Source organism: Berghia stephanieae, chromosome 5 (genome assembly GCF_034508935.2).
Source record: "Berghia stephanieae isolate SIO BIC M18660-M18661 chromosome 5, UCSD_Bste_1.3, whole genome shotgun sequence".
In the NCBI taxonomy this organism is placed as follows: Eukaryota; Metazoa; Mollusca; class Gastropoda; order Nudibranchia; family Aeolidiidae; genus Berghia; species Berghia stephanieae.
Window position 1 is genome coordinate 75,485,110 of NC_088364.1, and position 10,419 is coordinate 75,495,528.

The 10,419-nt window shown below is 38.2% G+C and overlaps 1 protein-coding gene across 14 annotated transcripts in view; it reads right to left on the reverse strand.

Annotated features, from left to right (window-relative positions):
* LOC144973612 (uncharacterized) overlaps positions 1-10,419 on the reverse strand; it is a 76,820-nt gene that overhangs the window by 24,464 nt on the left and 41,937 nt on the right. For 11 of the 14 annotated variants that reach the window (XR_013645594.1, XR_013645591.1, XR_013645593.1 and 8 more), the window contains 2 exons: positions 4,010-4,805; positions 2,284-2,413 (listed from right to left, as the gene is read on the reverse strand). Coding sequence is in view for 7 of the 14 variants with exons in the window: in XM_078916269.1 (XP_078772395.1) it covers positions 2,284-2,413; positions 4,010-4,774 (895 nt within the window). In the remaining 7 variants the exon portion in view is untranslated. Of the gene's footprint in view, positions 1-2,283; positions 2,414-4,009; positions 4,919-7,568; positions 7,751-10,419 lie in introns of those variants that run through there. The other 3 variants (XR_013645596.1, XM_078916267.1, XR_013645597.1) reach the window with 3 other exon arrangements.

A 10,419-nucleotide genomic window follows, 5' to 3' on the forward strand; every position in this document is an offset into this window, starting at 1 on the left:
TAAAAAAAAAAAAAACGGCAGAGGACGTCGGGTGCTTGGTATGGCGGGTGGGTATAGCGGTTCTTCTCTTTATTCTTAGTATTTTCTCCGTGCCAGACGTCTTTATCCGGAAGACGGCAGAGGACGGCAGTGCTGGGTCGTCGGAGTCAGTCTCCGGTGTGGGTTATCTAGCCCTTTGTGAGTGCAGGAGTGATGATTATTATCGCTCTCCTTACGACTATTTTCAGTATTTTCCCAAAATGGCAGGCTTACCCAGCAGAAAAATTGATTTGTTATACGCAAACAATCTCTCTATAAAACAACTTTATGTCCTTATTAATTAAACAAAGAACATTGTGATGTCCAAAATAAATCTGGATAAGAAATATGTATATTGTCTCGTAACAAACGTGACGATTTTGCTGTCGGTGATAAGGAGAGGGTTAAGACAAGTAAAACTTATAACATAATATGGTGCTGGGCTGGATGGTTCAGTCCATAGAGCATCGAACTGTCACGTGAATGATATGGTTCAATGCTGTGGTAGATCGGAACTCTCTTTCTTATCTACGGTCATAATATAGAAACAAGAGATTTTATATAGCACAATATCCACAGCGTTTTGTAAGGGATCCTAAATCATTAGCAACACAACATCTAGGACATGTGCGGCTATGTGGTCTAGTGGTATGACACTCGCATTCGGGGCGAAAGATAGGGAGGTTCGAGTTCCGGTAAGAGAGACGCATAGCTGAGTCCCCGAGACAGGCTCTTTGCTCATATTCTCTCACCGTCCTCAGGCGTAAAATGAGTACCTGGTCGTTAAAAGCGTTGTCTCTGTCGGGCGGAGTTATTGTAGTATCGCCTAACAGGCGTCATGTCTCGTCCGATATTATGTTAAGTGTTGCTCTTGGCTAGGGACTCATTGTAAAGCGCTTTGAGCACATTTAGTGGATATTGCGCCAAATAAATGCTCAGTCTTTAAAGGACAGAGACAACATTGTTAACAGCCAGATTCTCATCTTAAATCTGAAGTCTAGGGAGAAAAAGCGAGTACAGGGCTCAGCTCTACACGAGCGCATCTATGGCGGGATTCGAACACAAGGTCAACGGGTCACAGAGCGTCAAACGATTATTTCTTTGCATTCCACTTTCATTTGTTTATTGTTGTGCTGACGAAGGGTTTGTACCGAAACGTCCATTTCTGTGTTGTCCCCATCCTAAGCCTCTCCATTTTCACTCTTCCGATAGTATCTTCTCCTTACTTGATACTTAAATAGAGAAAGAAGTGAGTAGAAAAGTGCCAGAAGACAATAGAAATATAAAAAAAAAAAGACTTCGCGGTGATGGGGGCTCGAACCCACTACCTTAGTGGTAAGACAACTCCGCCTGACCAGGGAGAGAGTAGCGCTACTGTCAGAGCTATCCACCTTTTCCACCCCACTTCATTCTATGTTGTTATCAACATAAGTGCCTGCTCCACTTACTTTTCTACATAAATAGAATAATCTATCGCCATTTATCTAACACAAATGCCAGGATTTTGATTTATAAAGAGCAGTTAAATATCTGACAACGATATATTTTACATTCTAGGAAGTTTGATTTGATTCTTTATATTATATTTCACTTCCCGGTTTAAGTTTTTAAAAACAAAGTCAAAAAGAAACAAAGACAAAAACAAAAACAAACGACAACCACAAACAAATCAAAAACAACCTCATTAACATTGATTCAAAAATCCAGACAATAATGGAACAGTGGTTTATTTAAGGAGTGCTTTTCATTGAGGCTCGAACCCATGACCTTCCGGTCCGAAAGCGAGTGTCATACCACTAGACCACATAGTCACACAACTACAGGTGGGTCAAGTTCAATCTTTCTGTGCGGCTATGTGGTCTTGTTGTATGACACTCGTTTTGGGATCGGAAGGTCCTGGGTTCGAGCCTCGCTCGGCGCATAGTTGAGTCCTTGGAAAAGACTCTTTACTCACATTCTCTCACCGTACTCAGGTGTAACATGAGTACCTGGCCGTTAACAGCATTGTCTCTGTCCGTCAAAATTATAATATCGCCTAACAGGCGTCATGTCCCGTCCTACATGTTAAGTGTTGCTGTTGCTTTGAGCACGTTTAGTGGATATTGCGCTATATAATTGCTCTATTTTTATTTATAGGTCTGGTAACTCCAATTGTTCTGGGCTCATTGTTGTAATTGAAAATACTCTTGTAAAGCGCTTTGAGCACGTTTAGTGGATATTGCACTATACAAAAGCTCAATATTTTAAAAATATTTGTTTACTTACGTGGCAGGAGGAAGGAATAAACCTTGTCACACACAACCTTCAAGGGCAATACGGTGGAGCTGTCCATGAGGACTACCTGGACACCGTCTTCTGGAACGGTCGCCAACAATACGTAGACCTCTCTCTCCGTCTGAAAATGATGGAATTGCATAATAGGGATTGAGATTAGCGGAAGAGTAGCGTCCCTTGATTGGACGTCACCCATAGTCTGTGACGTCACGGGCGGAAAAGTTATTAGAGAGAGAACGTCATGTTGGTTGTGCGCATGCGGAAGCGAGTACGAAAGACGCATGCGCACAACCAACATGACGTTCTCTCTCTAATAACTTTTCCGCCGGTGACGTCACAGACTATGGGTGACGTCCAATCAAGGGACGCTACTCTTCCGCTAATCTCATTCCCTATAAACATGATTGGTGTAAAGTGTAATGTATTGATGAGGATATTACAAAGAGTGCTCGTTAATTATTTTATATTACTAGCAGATTAGAATATTGTAATAACCCCCGTCACATTGGCTGTCAAGGTAGATTAATTCATCAACTACAAAACAAATCAAAATAAAGCGGCTAGATTTATAGGTGCGATTAGTTGTCCCTCGAATACCGAAAAATGCTGGAATGAGATCATTTTCTCATTTCGGACCCTCTGTTTGGAACGCCTGACCACAGAGCATTCGTGAAAAAGAATCTTTGTCTATTTTTAAACGTTCGCTTAAAACATATCTGTTTCGTCTTTAGTAGATGTTATGAGAAGCAAGATAGGTCTGTCTGGTTTCTATTGTGTGTGTGTGTGTGTGTGTGTGTATGTGTGTGTGTGTGTGTGTTGTGTGTATGCTTGTGTGTGTGAATTAGTATGTGTCAGCCAAAGTAATTTGTAATTTAAGCGCTTAGAGTCTGGTGTCTCGGAGTTATAGCGCTATATAAGTTTTCAACATTATTATTTATGATTATTATTATTATAAAATTTGGAAAAAAAACCCCAAAGAACTAGAATTCTTTTAAATACACTATGGAAGAACAAAAGAACCAAAGAATGATATATTAGGGTAAGTAGTGAATACATTGTAATTAATTGCATGGCGATACACCCCCCCCCCCCCCCCCACACACACACACAAAAAGAAAAAAAAAGAAGATTTTAAAAAAAAATTGAATCCAGGAAAGAGGATCTTTATAAGCCTAGTAGTGCGGCTATGTGGTCTAGTGGTATGGCACTCGCTTTCGGATCGGAAGGTCCTGGGTTCGAGCCTCGCGCTCGGCGTATAGTTGAGTCCTTGGAAAAGGCTCTTTACTCACATTCTCTCACCGTACTCAGGTGTAAAATGAGTACCTGGCCGTTCACAGTGTTGTCTCTGTCCGAAAAATTGTACTATCATCTAACAGGCGTCATGTCCCGTCCTACATGTTAAATGTTGCTGTTGACCAGGGACCCCTTGTAAAGCGCTTTGAGCACATTAGTGGATATTGCGCTATATAAAGCTCAATTTTTTATTTTTTTTTTTTAGTATTTGAAAACATTGCTGAGCTAAGCTAACATTGCTAAGTAAAGAGTAAAAATGAACACACAAAAAAAAAAAAACAAACAAATAAAAGTAGCAACGTTGTCTTTGTCGTAGAATAGTAATCAAAATATGAAAGTTCCCAGGTTCTACAAACAACACTAGTTTCCTTACTTAGGGATTAATGAGAAAGAAAAAAAAAACAGAAAAAAAAATAAACCTTACCTCTGTCAGCATCTTTGGAAACACTTTTTCTATCGTAATTCTCTGTACAGGTTGGTTTGGAATTTTATACACATCATCTTCTTCGTCTCCATCCTCCTCGTCGTCTTCGTATGCCTCGATAATGGACACAATCCCACTACGAATCGTCTCCTCCGTTCCATCTATAAAGCAACATCTACATCTGGACAAATATTCGTAGTCCGGACCAAAATATTGCATCACTTCCACCAAATCCACGCCGAGAAGTAAAAAAACTGTCCTTCTCTCTCGCAAGGAGGCCATATCCACACAAAAAGCACTCTCATTTTCTACAATGTCAGGGGAGATGAATATTGCACATACTCGACTTTCGTCGATGGATTTGGATAAATGTTTTGAAATTTTGGAAGTGTCTATATCGTTACCACAACCATCCTCATTATTCGTTTCGTTTTTGTCATTATTGTTATCCTGGATTGTCACTTGGTTTGTGTAGACAGCCCCTGCCTCATCCACCGAATCTCCGTCGTTGGAATAAATTGCATCTTCGACATGGCCATCCGTAAAAGTCGATGTGCTTTGCGTCAGCGATGATGATGTGGATAGCGATTGTGATAATAATGTAGCTGTTGATGTTCGTGATGCTGGAAGGGTTGTAATGTCGATGAGCGTGCTGTTGATGTTATAGCTTGGCAATGTGAGTCTGGCTGCCAGGAACCGTGCCCATTCTTCGCCATCAGGGGCATGGAGAACGAGAACACCGTCCTCATCACACGTCGAGGCCATTGTGAACGGCTGTCTGTTTAGGCATCAAAATCTGGGAGATACAAACATGATAAAAACGATGTTAGAAATAGGTCAAGATTCCTATTTTTTAAAATTGTTTTCCTAATTGTTTGTCTGCCAAACTGGGTTTGAAATGTTGTTGAGCTACCTTTGACGATTTTGTTTCATGCAATCATAATACACACACACACACACACACACACACACATACACACACACACAAGATTTATGTCGCGGAAAGTATTTTGCGATAGACCAACGTCCTATTCAAAGGATAGCAGGCACTTGCTATTGTCCGTTTCACGCTATAGAAACCGGGATAAACTCCGGCTCCGTGAGCCTCATGGCACTGGAGGACTACTTTTTGTTTTTGCCATTCCGAAAAAGCAGGAGTAAAAAAATGGCGTCTTTCAAGTATAGGTGGATTTTGCTAAATTTGGAGATGTAATGCGTGAGTAGGAATATATGACTTTTCTTTAGAAGAGGGCGAAAACCAGATGCAAATATCTATAACGGTTTTAGAACAATAAGTCTTTGAAATCTGGGAATGACTTGATGGACGACCCTGTATTAATCCTACCGATAAACAAGTCCTAAAGATAGCTTAGTTTAAACTTAACAGTGGAGATGGGATCAATAACAAAACGCTAAACGTCGGACATATTTTAAAATATGCGCCATCCTTCGCCATTTCACGTATTTTTGAGTAACTTAAACCATCAAGGTAGGGTCAAACCCTAGTGCCACATATAAGCAGGTCTGATAACAGAAACCAATCAACACCGTTGATATGGGCTACATTTTGCGTGGGATTCAGAGTGCTTCCATTACAACAATGAGCCCATAACAGGTTGGGTTATCAGACCTGCAAATAAGTTCATATTGGTCGAATCGAAACCTCTGTTAAACCAAAAAGTCAAACCACAAATATTAAAACAAATTATGACTGATGAAAATGTATTGATGCTACGAGTACCTACCACCAATGCGTGCATTAACTTATTTTTAAAATAGCACATTATCCAAAGAATAGGTGGGTGGGTGTAGTAAATGATTAAATTTGATTTAATAAATATCTGAAGTTTACCTTATTTGCTGCATAGAGAGAAATAAAACCAAAGAAACAATAAAACACAATACACTATATACATTTGTAATAATTGACTATCCATGTACTTCTAGTGTAATGTACTTACTGGTTAGGTAAATGAACTTCTAACATCTATAATTAATGTTAATCCATTCACATCAAAAAATATTTTAAAATCTAAATATAACGATGGATAACATTCGAAGTCCTACGATGGTCCTTCAAAGTTATCGTCTTGTGATGAACGTGAAAAAGACAAGCTATAACTAGACCACAGCATGTGAGAAATGTAATGATTTTCACTTGACAGATTAAATCAAAACATGTTTTGTAAATACAGCCACGCGGCTTTTGTGGTATGTGTAATAATTGTGTTGTGGTGATTTGTTTATGGGTGATGCTAGCACTAATTGGAAATCTGTGAAATTTCAATGTATAATATGAAGGTGATGGTGGTGGTGGTGGAGGTGGGGGTGGTGGTGATGATGATGATGATGATGATGATGATGATGATGATGATGATGATGATGATGATGCGATTCAGATGAAGATTTTATGATGATGATGGCGCTGTTAATTATAAAGCTGCTGCTGCTGCTGCTGCTGCTGCTGCTGATGATGATGATGATGATGATGATGACGATGACGATAATGATATGATGATGATGGTGATGATGATGATGATGATGATGATGATGATGATGATGATGATGATGATAATTGTGATGATGATGATGATGTTATTTGTGATGATGATGATGATATAAGCCTCAAGAAATGTATATCTAGTCTCGAAAAGAGAAAAAAAGATAACTTCAAAAGTAAAACGGCAATTCACACACACTATACACCAGGTATGGCCGACAACATCATTATAACATAACAATTTAAAGCCTATTGGACTGAAAGGAGTGAGAACTGTTCACCTGATCATGTTTTGACTTTTACTCATTCTGATCACAAGACATATGAAAAGTTCTAGCCAGCATGAAGAATAAAAAGTACATATTTTCTTTGCTTAGAACCACGATGGACGATGTCGTTGCTGGGCGCCGTGACATCAGACTATTGAATAAAATTGCCAATAACTATAACTCATACAAGAATATAATATTTCCAAACAACAAAGACATTAGCCAAGAAAAGATAACTTCAGGTGACCCTGACCTTTAGAAATGTCTTTTCGGGAATTTAAAAATCAAAACCTTTGGACGTTCCGACGAATTGTCGCTCATCGTTATCTATCGATAATCAATTGAATACGCTTCAACAATCATGACGTCACTTCCCTCGTAATGACGCAAGGTAACTTAGTAACTGGCTCTAAACTATCGGAAAAATGGCCACGAGCATAAAAGTGTATCCAGAGGAGAAAACATTATAAATATGATCATGTTTTACTTTTATACAGTCTGATTACAAGATATATGAAGAGTTCTACGCCAGCATGATGAATAAAAAGTACCGATTTTCTTTGTTTAGAACCAAGATGGCCACTGTTGCTGGGCGACGTGACATCAGACTATTGAATCCAATTATGGATAAATTATCAATATATATATTTTTTCAGTGCTTTGTTATTGTAACTGCGGAATCGCAAATAATCCTCCGGTTGGAAATTCATGAATGATCATTAACAATAACATCAAAACACAAAGTAATAAAATCAATAATACGAAACAGACAAAATGATCAATTCTTTACTTCAAAGTATCCCCATGTCCCTGTGCGTGCTTGTGAATTCCTATTTATAAGAAAACAACAGGGAAAGAAGCTGGTGGAAAATCCCAATTATTACGACTTATTTTCTCTTGTTATGTTTTGTTTACTTAAACCAATGCATTGCTAGTTCCTTCTTTTGTATCAACGCATGCTTTATTCAGAACAATAGACATGTGACTATGTTTTCTAATATTTCATTGCCAGGTAAAAGATGACCTGCTACCGTCATCAGCAGCAGCCTATATGAATCCGGCTTCCCACTTTTAACTCGTTAACTTGAAAGAACGTGTACTTAAAATTTGGCCAGAAAACTCGTCCTTCAAATATCGATGGATTTAATTGACCCACATCTTGGCAAAAACTTTCAAACCTGGGAACTCACGAGGTCTTCGTTGAAGTCCCAGGTTTGAGAGAGTTTGCCAAGATGAGTGTCATTTAAATCGATCGATGTTTGAAGGACGAGTTTTCTGACCAAATTTTAAAATAAGTTTTTGTCCAGAGTAAGGTAGTTAACTGGTTAGAATAGAGTCCTTTATATTTGTTTTAATATGTTATGAGATGTTGAGGCTTGCGCAGAAAGAAAGGGAAGATGAAGACGTAATTAGTCCCATGTTCACATGGCCACAATGTTTTCATTGGTGATAAAATAGACATGACAGAATGAAAGACCCTGATGTGTTGGCATTAAAAGCAATACCACATCCTGTACGGGCAAAGTACAAATTTGTGACCTGATGTGTCAATACGGTATTATGTCGGAATGAACTAGATGAAGAAACTTGAGTTTAAACTAAACTAAATAAAAATATCAAATCCTAATTATTATTTTTCCTCTCCGAGGGGAAATTTGTCTTGAGGATCTGTTCAAAGGGAATACTCGAAATACTATAACCGGCTGTCAGCCACACACACACACACACACACACACACACACACACACACGCACACACACACACACACACACACAAAAGCAGAAACAAAAACAAAACAAAACAAATGGAAACAAAAACGAGAGCAATCAAGATGTCGATTTAATTTACTCTATTTATGGCATAGATCTATAAGGCATAGGCAAGTATCAAATTAAGAAATTAAGGAGCAGGCACCGGTCTAAGATAAAGGTCTGAACAAATGTCTGTGAAAGGTGCCAGACAAAGCAATAAAGAAAAATACAATAAAAAACACCATCCCCAAAAATCAGTCGACTAATTTTTGGGGATGTTTTTTAAACTTGTATTTTTCATTCTTGCTTTGTCTGCATGGCGCATTTCATACACACTTGTTCAGTTCTTTAGGCATTGGTAAATCTTATCGAAGAACAGATTAATGCCAGAGACAGATTTTACTACTTTTATTCTTTCCCCTGTCGTTACAGTTCAGGTGCTCGATGACGAAAGAGGAGAACAACTTCACAGTCGACTGTTATTCAATCAAAATGCAATAGCCTTTTACAAGAGACGTGGAAATTCCCCATGGTAAGAAATATTATTTGAATGAAAGTCATCGAAGCCTCAAGATATTCCTTTGTTCGAATTTCCATTTCCACAGTCGCAATGCTCTTTCGGTAAATAATGTCTTGGAAAATTTGGCACTTGTTAAATCTATTTATTTCGCATACATTTCAGACATCGTTACAAATATTAACCATTTACCGGTCGAGTTTGACAATAATCTATTCTCAAATCATATCTCACCAGTTTCATCAAAACAGAAACGTCGTAAAAGTGCTTAAAGCCGCGAGGTCGCAATGATGTAATTTCTCGTGTGTTGATGTTGGAAAAACTATGGGCAATTTGTTGATGGAAAAAATAATTCAGTTTCGCAGTCAAAAGTCAAAAGGTTAATTGGTCAAATAGTTCTCCCGATGATTTAGAATTCACTCCTCAAATTTTATCACGTCATCTACCGCCCCCCCCCCCCCCCCCCCAAAAAAAAAAAAAAAAAAAAAAAAAAACAAAAACAAAAACAAAACAAAACAAAACAAAAAAAAAAAACAAAAAAAAAAACAAAAACAAACCAAGACAAAAATACCAAAAAGAAAAAGAAAACAAAACAAAACAAAAAATAAATAATAATAAAAAAGAAAGCTCATAGTAACAGAAAACCCCGAGGAGAATTTAAACCAATGACTGTTTAAATCTGATACCTTATTCTGCAGGGATTGAGGATAAGACAATCTTGTAAATGATTAGATATTCTGACACGTAACGTTGAATAAGAAGATGGAAGAGTTTAGATCCGGAATGGAATTCATGCGATGCTATCTGTTGACCCCAAAAACAATCATCTTTTCTATTGGGTTTTTATTTTCTCCACGGGTTTTACGTAGATATTGACACTTGTAGGTCATTTCAGTACCATTAAAATGGAAACTGATTGTGGAAAAGTTGTAGATCTGAAGTAAAATGCTCAAAAGAAGATGCCAAACAAATGTGAATCGTTCAAATAGAGAACACGTGATTCCAGAATTCCATCAATGTACCTAGATATTATATTTAAAAATGAGCTTTGAAATAAGCTTTTATATAGCGCAATATATAAACGTGATCAAAACGCTTTACAAGGGGTCCCTAGTCCCTGGCTAACAGCAACACTTAACACTTAGGACGGGACATGACGCATGTTAGGCGGTATAACATTTTTTTTTAGGACAGAGACGACGCTGTTAACGGCGTACGGTGAGAAAATGTGAGTAAAGAGCCTTTTCCAAGGACTCAACAATGCGCCAAGCGAGGCTCGAACCCAGGACCTTCCGATCCGGAAGCTAGTGTCATACCACAAGATCACATAGCCGCTCGGTAATTTGCGATAAGAAACATTATTTGAATGAAAG